The 10,143-nt window shown below is 31.9% G+C and overlaps 1 protein-coding gene across 1 annotated transcript; it reads right to left on the reverse strand.

Annotated features, from left to right (window-relative positions):
• Positions 1–2,402: 2,402 nt before the first annotated feature.
• On the reverse strand, positions 2,403–8,179 carry LOC113472275 (paired box protein Pax-5-like; the record flags this gene model as incomplete). Its single annotated transcript, XM_026831948.1, has 2 exons — positions 2,403–2,543; positions 8,033–8,179. Coding segments are annotated over 2 exons (288 nt in total), but the record flags the coding sequence as incomplete, so codon positions are not given.
• Positions 8,180–10,143: the final 1,964 nt, after the last annotated feature.

The following is a 10,143-nucleotide window of genomic DNA, read 5'->3' on the forward strand; positions in this document are numbered from 1 at the left end:
TTTGAAATATCAAATGTTTGAAAAATAGGAGTCTCGTAATTTAGTTCTTCAGTATTATTTATTGAACTTTGAAAAATCACCAATGGTAATGTTTGATTGTTTCCGAATACCAATGACTGTTTTTGAAATTGAGAAAATTACCTAAATCGATTATGCCTATGATTTTTGCCCGAAATTTCCGAGTTTTCCCAAATGATCTAAATCTAAAATTGATTATTATTTTTTTTTCTTCAACTTTGGGGGCTTTCAAGATTGTTAACATCCTAATGAATTTTCTTTGTAAGAGGACTAATCCCTCATCGTCAGCACTGATCTCGAGATGTGAAGAATAACAAAGCGATGGGTTCCTTCAGATCATAATTTTCCTTACGTATATTAATACCAGACGAATCCAGCAATAATTGAGATACCAAGTCTTAACTTCTCGACAGAAACGAATGGTAAGTTTTCCTCTGATTTTCTTGACATGAGCACGTAGTTCTTTTCCTAGTTATTGAACATGAATCATGTCTAATTCAATTATAGGAAGCACCTTAGGTACCTTTTCTAAGTGTGGAATATTTTATTTCTTCAATTGCATTTCTTGGAGGTGTTTGTAGAGCTAATCCGTTTACCCCCACATCTACAGTCTCATGTTAAATTTATATTGTTGCTTTTTGGACATTAGTTAATCGTTTTTTAGTAGGTACTAGAAAAAGAAAGCTCACTATAAGTTTTTTTACCGAAGAACATTTTTGGAATATGTAAGACCTTCTGAGCTCTTATTCAACACATATAGAAAGTAGAAATGACGAAAAGACCTGCATTTACTGCATCGATTATTTTGATGCTGCATTTACTGCATCGATTCCGCTGACTAATATAAGCTCACATAAACAAGAATAAGTAATAACATTGGATCTATCTATCTATACATTCTATACTATCGGACAAGTCAAAGCGAATAAATTTTAGTTCTTTGTAGCAAATTATGTGCTAAGTGGAGTCTATAAATTTGTCACATAAAAGTGTTAACTTCTACACTAAGGCCATATCAAACTCACTAGGAGTCAGAAAGATGAGCCATCTAAAATAAATCTAAAGCCATAAGACTGAGCCCGTTAAGCCATAAAATTAAACCAAATTGACCACGAAGCATGAAAATATCATTCCGAAAAAATATTTTGTCAATTTTTATGAGCATTGGGTTTTGGTTCGATTTCAAGTTTGATAAAGAATACCGCCCGCTTTTAATCTCCTCCATGCCAATAAATACATAATTAATAATAAAAGTACATTAATTTTTATTTTCACTCGATAATCTATCCCGCGTTTGGTTTCAATTTTTATGATCTGGTGCAAAATGCCGGACATTCTTTCCAACCAAGTTACCAACTGTACCAGATCTATTTTTTTTTTTTTTTTTTTTTTTTTTTTTTTCAAAATTAAACCCTCTTTTTTTTTTTTTCTTTTTTTTATCATCTATAACTCAGTCTGTTTCTCCTTATTCCCCTCTTTGTTGCATTAGAAACTTTCATCCTGTTATCCTGTTGAAATTAGATTGTGGTATAGTTCTGGCACATCCACTCATAATGATGGAATACCTATTCACGAATGAATTTAATTACCTAGTTTATTAATTTATATTTATAATAAATTTGATAGGTTAGATCCTGTGGTCACACGGGTTAAGCTCTATCCAGTAGGGCGTCAAATAGACTTTGGTCCCATCAACAACATTTATTTCTATCTAATCTAATATTTAACCCTTTGGTTACCGAATTAAGATACGAGTTATGATCATATCTGGAGTCAGAATTTTTTAAATTCATCACCTTAGGAGTTATTGGCCGGCAAAGTTTGTGTAAACAAAAGTTTACATCTGCGTTCAAAGGGTTAAAAATGAATGTTTGTGTGTGTGTGTGTGTGTTTGTTTGTTTGTTCAAACTTTATGCCTGGCCAAACCGCTCATCCGATTGCTATGAAACTTTGTCAACTTATTGCTTGCACTCCCGTGGAGGTTATAGGCTATTTTCCGGTTCGTTTTTGTTAAGCTGCGCCGAGCAAGACCACTAAATGGATGAGTGACATAAGGTATATAGAGTAAAAATTAAAGTTCCATAAGAAATACAGAGGAAGCAGAGACTGCGGGAGAGAAATGTTCCGCTCTCGACAAACATTTTGAGTTTCGTTTATGTTTTTAGTTTGATAACTATGGAACTAATAGGGAGCGCGCAGCGCGACCCGTATTACTTTCTATTATTACAGTATAGCGAGCTATACTATTTTTTTTTATTATTTTCTACAAGTTCGGCCATGCTTCAGGATGAACTAGCGGAAATCCGGAGCGAAGCGACGGGTTTCGGCTAGTTACAAATAAACATGCTATTTATGACCAAACTGTTAACTTTCTTTCAGCTTACCTTCAGAAATCAACCTCTCCCGGATTTCCCAAGCGAATATCGTCGGGTTTTCTCGTTTGTACTGTTCAATCTTGGATACTACGGCGGGGGTTGCTACTTTAGGTTTGCTGCCTCCTATCAGACCGGGTGGCCTGAGGGTTCCTGAAAACAGAACAAAATGGAAAAGTATTATGGGTATTCTGCCATTTTCGAAGAAACATTCAAAATTATTAATAAATTGCCCATTTATTAATGAGTTTTTTTTTATCAAATCAATTAGTAACCTCCGTGGCCGAGAAGCTATCAAAAGAGGTACCACAAATGATAAATATTATTTATCAAATCCATTTTAATGTTAGCACAGCCTTTTCTACATATTCCTAATAAAACTCCAAAAAAGGAATAATAAAAATGATTAATTTGTTCCCCAAATAGTTATTAAAATGATTTTAATTCTTTTAAAAGCGTTACAATCAACAGCCTACGCTTTCTCAGCTTGTGAAGTAGAGAAAATTAATTGCCATTTTCGAAGGAACATTCAAAATAATTAATAAATTGTCCATTTATTAATGAGTTTTTTTTTTATCAAATCAATTAGTAAACTCCGTGGCCGAGAATCTATCAAAAGAGGTACCACAAATGATAAATATTATTTATCAAATCCATTTTATTAATGTTAGCACAGCCTTTTCTACATATTCCTAAGAAAACTCCAAAAAAGGAATAATAAAAATGATTAATTTGTTCCCTAAATAGTTATTAAAATGATTTTAATTCTTTTAAAAGCGTTACAATCAACAGCCTACGCTTTCTCAGCTTGTGAAGTAGAGAAAATTAACATTATTGATTTGAAAATTGCTGAAAGTTCAAAATCGTGTTGGTAAGTGGAAACCGATTGTTAATTCCTATTCAGAATAACTATATCAATAGTTATCGTCACGACATGATATAAATAATGCTAATATGGCCTTTTCTCTTTGCATAATTCACCAAAAGTCAGACACGTTGAGCAAATAGTGAGCTCTGATAATTATGTATCAAATATGTATGAATATGTCTATTATATTCACATTGGATAGGAAAGCAAGATGATAAAAAGTAGGCAGGAACTTTTCGTAGAGTTTTAAGACACATGGACATTTTCAAAAATGTCCAATATCGATACAAAAAAGTCTATATTCTTATAGGGCAGATCAGATTTCTTAGGATTTGGGTTCAATAAAAGAGGGTTTATTTTTAAGGAACACTTAGCAACGCGAACGTTTTTATAAAGTTCCTATGTGGTGCACGTAAAACTGTGATGTTTTACTTTTACTAATAAAATTATTACTCTTAATTCTTTTGTTTTGCTTATTTTAGAAATTTCTTCAACTTTTGATAACGAAAATTGGAAACGACTACAACATGTTATGATTATATTCTTGGAACGCAACATGAAGTGATAATTATGTATCAAATATGTATGGATATGTCTATTATATTCACATTGGATAGGAAAGCAGGATGATAAAAAGTAGGCAGGAACTTTTCATAGAGTTTTAAGACACATGGACATTTTCAAAAATGTCCAATATCGATAGAAAAAAGTCTATATTCTTATAGGGCAGATCAGATTTCTTAGGATTTGGGTTCAATAAAAGAGGGTTTTTTTTAAGGAACACTTAGCAACGCGAACGTTTTTATAAAGTTCCTATGTGTTGCACGTAAAACTGTGATGTTTTACTAATAAAATTATTAGGTGCTCTTATTTCTTTTGCTATGTTTATTTTAGAAATTTCTTCAACTTTTGATAACGAAAATTGGAAACGACTACAACATGTTATGATTATATTCTTGGAACGCAACATGAAAATACAATACCAGCTTCTTGAATACTGAATAGTAAGGAATAGGTTGAAATAGAGCTGAATATCCAATGGAAATTAGTGTATTCTGTATTTATTTATTCAAAAATATAACAGAACCAACCTATTATTATTTATTCATCCCTGTATAAATTGATTCTTCCATTCCGGTTCCAAACTTGAAAACTGCTAGAGGAATATTAATGCCTATTGTCATTGGCTCCATTAAGGTTTTAAAAGGTGATAGAAACCATGCTTAATAAACCTAATTAGCTAAGTCTGATTTAATTAATTGAGTTATTTCGGATTTTATTTCGCTCATTAGGGGGAAAAAATATGCAAATTTTCTTTCGCAGATGTTTTTGACTACTAAAATATATTTAAAATACATAACGTATTCTCTCATTGATTTAGATTTTAGAAAAAAAAAAATCTTCTTTCGATTTCACCGAAAAATTTGAGAGTAAAAGAATCACTAGTGTTTTCCTCAACCTTAAATTTATAAAACTGTAAACCCTAATAGAAGAAGTATTGATTCTTTTAAGAGCTGTATAGTAAAGTGTTCAAAAAATCATAAGAAATAAGTGCCTTATTATTGAACTTTCTTTAAAAGAAGGAATTTGGAAATAAATCTCGTCAGACTTTTCCGAAAAATTTGAGAATAAAAGAATCACTAGTGTTTTCCTCAACCTTAAATTTATAAAAATGTAAACCCTAATAGAGGAAGTATTGATTCTTTTAAGAGCTGTATAGTTAGGTGTTCAAAAAATCATAAGAAATAAGTGCCTTATTATTGAACTTTCTTTAAAAGAAGGAATTTGGAAATAAATCTCGTCAGACTTTTCCCTGCATGTGGTTCTATTTTATTGGCTATTATGCTCAATTGGTTATGAGCTTCATACGTACTATTCTTACATAAGATACCGTGTAACGTGTAACATACAAATCAGAATTGAATTGCTGTGTCAAAAACTCAAACGGTGAACATTTCCTGTGCAACATCACTTTACTTCAACCTATTCTGTGTCACTGATTAGCTTGACAAGTGAAACACTGAGGGAAACACGCCGTGCTCCGGGTATTTCAATCCAGAGGAAACATCATTTGAAAGATAGACTCTAGATGAAATGATGGAATGATTGGGTAGTCAATTGTTGAGTAGATACAAGTTTCTGATACAATAGGAAACAAGCCAGCGAGGTGTCTCTCTGTAGGGTGCACAATTAAAGCAATCCAAAACTAAATCGGTTCAACCGGTAATGATAATTGAAATAAAATAGAGGAAAAATTGTTAATAAGTGTTATCCTGAAGTTAACAGTTTGTCGATTTCTGCAAACTACCTCACTTAGTGAAGGAGAAAAATTGGGACATTTTGACAGATTTCTTATATTCGAGATAACTAGGAACCAAAATCATACGTGCAATCAAGACAAATATTTGAAGAAGTCAATTGACATCTCTGTGCAATATTTGCTAAGAAAATCTGGTAATATAATACTATCCAAGAGATTATTGGATCTAAGAGGGAATGAGACAGCGTTCAATTTAAGATTACCTAAACATGTTGTCTGTTCGAACAAATCCTAAACAATCGAACGAATCCGGCTAAATTGTATGAAAATGAACAACCAAGACAAATTTAAACATCTTGGTGCTCTATAGAATCCCAATATGTTTAAACTTCCACATTAAAGAAATGACAAATTAACCTAGATTAGAAAATCGACTTTCAAATACTCTTCATCAACATGACGAATGTCAGAAGAGTTGGGATAGTAAAAACACGACCATTTGCGCACACAGTAATGTTCTTTACGCCTCAATTGTGTACAATTTTCTTATGTAGCTAACGAAATACATAAATAACTACATGAATCGAAAATTGTTTTGCATAACATTAGTGAGGCGGTGACGATATGGATGGTACCGTTATAACTAGAGTGACATCAATCGAAACTGACGTATTAAAATCATTCAAACTATGAAGAACAGCTTGAGAGATTTGACATTTTTTGAATGAAGAATCGTCTAGTTCTTCTTCTTGTTCAGTTAATGTCATCCTGGGTGCATTGGGTATCATGTTGTTTCATTCCGTTACTTTTATTTTAGTATTTTACTCAAGGTGCCTTATTGTTTCTACAATTGCTGTAAGAGTATTTGCTTGCTGCAGATTCCTTAAATCTAGTTAGAAGTTCAATTTTCTCTAAGTATATGGAAGGTATTTAATACAAATTTGCATATTCCATTTCATTCGGAATACCTACTTACTCATTTTGGACGTTTGTTTTTCATCATTTGCAGGTTCCTCTGAAATTCCCGAGGTTCATGTATTTTGGTCGGTCAGGAAATGATTAGTATCCATTATTATAACACTTTCAGTCTCCCGGTGTGTTTGCGGATGATCTATGTTTCTAATTAGCTCTCACTTCGGATTGAAATTTGGTCTCTGTTTATCTATTTTGAATGCTTTTAAATTCAATAGGGGAAAATGAAAACAGCTTGAGTAATATTGTAACACAAAAAAGGCGATCTGTTTTCATTTTCCCCTATTGATTTTAATTTGTTTTACCAAGTGTTGTGTACACCCTTGAAAGTTCTAACTTTTTAATATAGCTTTTAAATTATTTATCCCATCAACTCGCCTTGATTTATTAACTCTTGCTTCTCATAAAAAATAACAGAGATGAAGAATTTGAAGACGACTTGAAGAAATGCAGAATGTGTCAAGATAGCGGTCTTTATGCTTGTCACATTTGAATAAAAATCACATGCTTTTTATGTCCACAAGATCCAACATTTACCTATACGTATCTGTTCTAATAAAATAGAAAATATAGTCAGCGGCTCAGAGTTGATATTCCAGTGCTAATGCCACATTTATTATTATTGTTGTTCGTAGGAATATTGTTACACTTCTTGCAAATTGAACTCTAATCACATACATACTGAAGATAGTGTGACAGAATGAAGCATATTAGATTAAATTGAGATTAGCTGTTCTTTTGTGATTTATGCTGATTGTGTGATGCACCGTTTTCTATTCATATCAATACGAATGTCTTCAAACAGATGTAGGTAACTACTGCTATTTAGACAACACAAGAAACCAAGCCAACGTTGATTTTCCATCTTGGAATCTATTAATGTGGAAATAGTTTACAACTTCATAGGTTTTCGCAGATCTGATATCTGGTTTGATAAGAAAATGGTACTTGACAGAATGTCATGCCTTTTGTGTTTGTGGATTTTCCTGAAGAACAGTACTGGATTCTGAGACATTTAACATTGTTTAATAAAGATTTACATCTGGGTCCCTGTAGTCGTTAATTACTAGAAATCAAACATCAGCTAAACAAATGAGGAACGGTGTATTTGTGACAGGACAAGAACTAACATTTTCTAAATCAAAAGTCCTCCGCGCTAACCACCATTTTCCACTGAGGTTTCTGCTTTCTAATTTCTTGTCTTCAAGTGGATAGGGGAAATGGTCATCTTACATTGTGACACATTGTTCATCTTATTCTGAACTCAGATCACTACATGAACTAAATGTAAACCTTACTTCAATCTCCTATTCCCACACCTATTCATCAATATGAATCAATTATCAGTGGATATGATCGAGCATCAATAATAATAACAATGGAAATTCTAATTGTATCAGTTAACAATAAACAACGAATTGACACTGTCATAAACCTCAGTAGATCTGTAATTCAATTGGTCATACTAACTTTTCAAAAAAAAAAAAAAAAAAAAAAAAAAAAAAAAAAAAAAAAATTCATAATAATTTTAACAAAACTTACCTAATAATTTAGACACAGCTCCTTGCTGCTGATGCAAAACGTGCTGCGCTATATCATAATGTCTAAATAGAAGTCTTTGTTGCTGATTAACTAAAGATGCTAAAGGCTGTTGACTGGCTGCTAAAGCATATAATTCTCTAAGAGATCCTGAAACAAATAAAATAATAACAGAGTTAGACGAAATATTCCAATAAAAACATTTGGTGTCAATTTTTTTTTCTATTATTAATTTGGTTGATAGAGTCTCCGGATAAATGTCCAAAACTACCCTTGGGTAAAAATTCAATTGCCCTTTGAGAAAAAATAAATCATCAACATACAAAAGTTAGCTTTAATGTATTAATCCTACACTCGGAATCAACAACTGAAATAAAACTATCTCAAGAAGAAGAGAGCTGAAAGTTGAGTTTATAAAAAAATAAAAATATTGAAAGCACTTTAATACATACAAATGTATTCCATTAGTGAACTGATTGATGGAAACATTTAACTAGTGGCTGGTGAACCTAATGATTTTAAAGTTTTAACTATCATACTTAACATAATGTATACACTCAACCTGATCATGTTAACTTTTATGTCCGAGTCCATAATAAAATTATAAGTAGGAATAAAAACTTATAAAGAAATAAATATAACTATTTATCAATTGATTATAGACTTCTTGGTTTATGCATATCGTTACAGAACAAATTGATACCTAAATTATATCAACACAAATTTAATTTGTAATGCATTGATGTCATTTGTATTCGCAACTTACTGGATTGCAGAATGCATCATTGTAGGAGTGGTCTTATGGATTCATATAGCTCACGAGACAGACACTACATTTCATTATTCAGAATAGGAAGGAATAAGGAAGGTACCTATTAATTTATTAAACAATGTTAAATGTCTCAGAATCCAGTACTGTTCTTCAGGAAAATCCACAAACACAAAAGGCATGACATTCTGTCAAGTACCATTTTCTTATCAAACCAGATATCAGATCTGCGAAAACCTATGAAGTTGTAAACTAAAGATCTGATTTGGGCAGTGGTGTAAATGAACTCTTTGCTTCTGAAGATTTTCGTGAAATCAGAACTTACCTAGGAATTATCGTTTTTGTGGGTGCATGAAAAATTTGAAATATCAAATGTTTGAAAAATAGGAGTCTCGTAATTTAGTTCTTCAGTATTACTTATTGAACTTTGAAAAATCACCTGTTTTTGAAATTGAGAAAATTACCTAAATCGATTATGCCTAGGTATTATGATTTTTGCCCGAAATTTCCAAGTTTTCCAAAATGATCTAAATCTAAAATTGATTATTATTATTTTTTTTTCTTCAACTTTGGGGGCTTTCAAGATTGTTAACATCCTAATGAATTTTCTTTATAAGAGGACTAATCCCTCATCGTCAGCACTGATCTCGAGATGTGAAGAATAACAAAGCGATTATTATTATTATAGATGGGTTCCTTCAGATCATAATTTTCCTTACGTATATTAATACCAGACGAATCCAACAATAATTGAGATACCAAGTCTTAACTTCTCGTCAGAAACGAATGGTAAGTTTTCCTCTGATTTTCTTGACATGAGCACGTAGTTCTTTTCCTAGTTATTGAACATGAATCATGTCTAATTCAATTAGGTATAGGAAGCACCTTGGGTACCTTTTCTAGGAATGTTTTATTTCTTCAACTGCATTTCTTGGAGGTGTTTGTAGAGCTAATCCGTTTACCCCCACATCTACAGTCTCATGTTAAATTTATATTGTTGCTTTTTGGACATTAGTTAATCGTTTTTAGTAGGTACTAGAAAAAGAAAGCTCACTATAAGTTTTTTACCGGAGAACATTTTTGGAATATGTAAGACCTTCTGAGCTCTTATTCAACACTTCAAACAATTGGAAAGTAAAATAGAAACCAAGAAAAATAATATAGAAAGTAGAAATGACGAAAAGACCATTGAGTCGTTTGGGATTATTTTGATGCTGCATTTACTGCATCGATTCCGCTGACTAATATAAGCTCACATAAACAAGAATAATAACATTGGATCTATCTATCTATACATTCTATACTATCGGACAAGTCAAAGCGAATAAATTTTAGTTCTTTGTAG

This window comes from Diaphorina citri, unplaced genomic scaffold (assembly GCF_000475195.1).
Source record: "Diaphorina citri unplaced genomic scaffold, Diaci psyllid genome assembly version 1.1 scaffold4558, whole genome shotgun sequence".
Lineage (NCBI taxonomy): Eukaryota > Metazoa > Arthropoda > Insecta > Hemiptera > Psyllidae > Diaphorina > Diaphorina citri.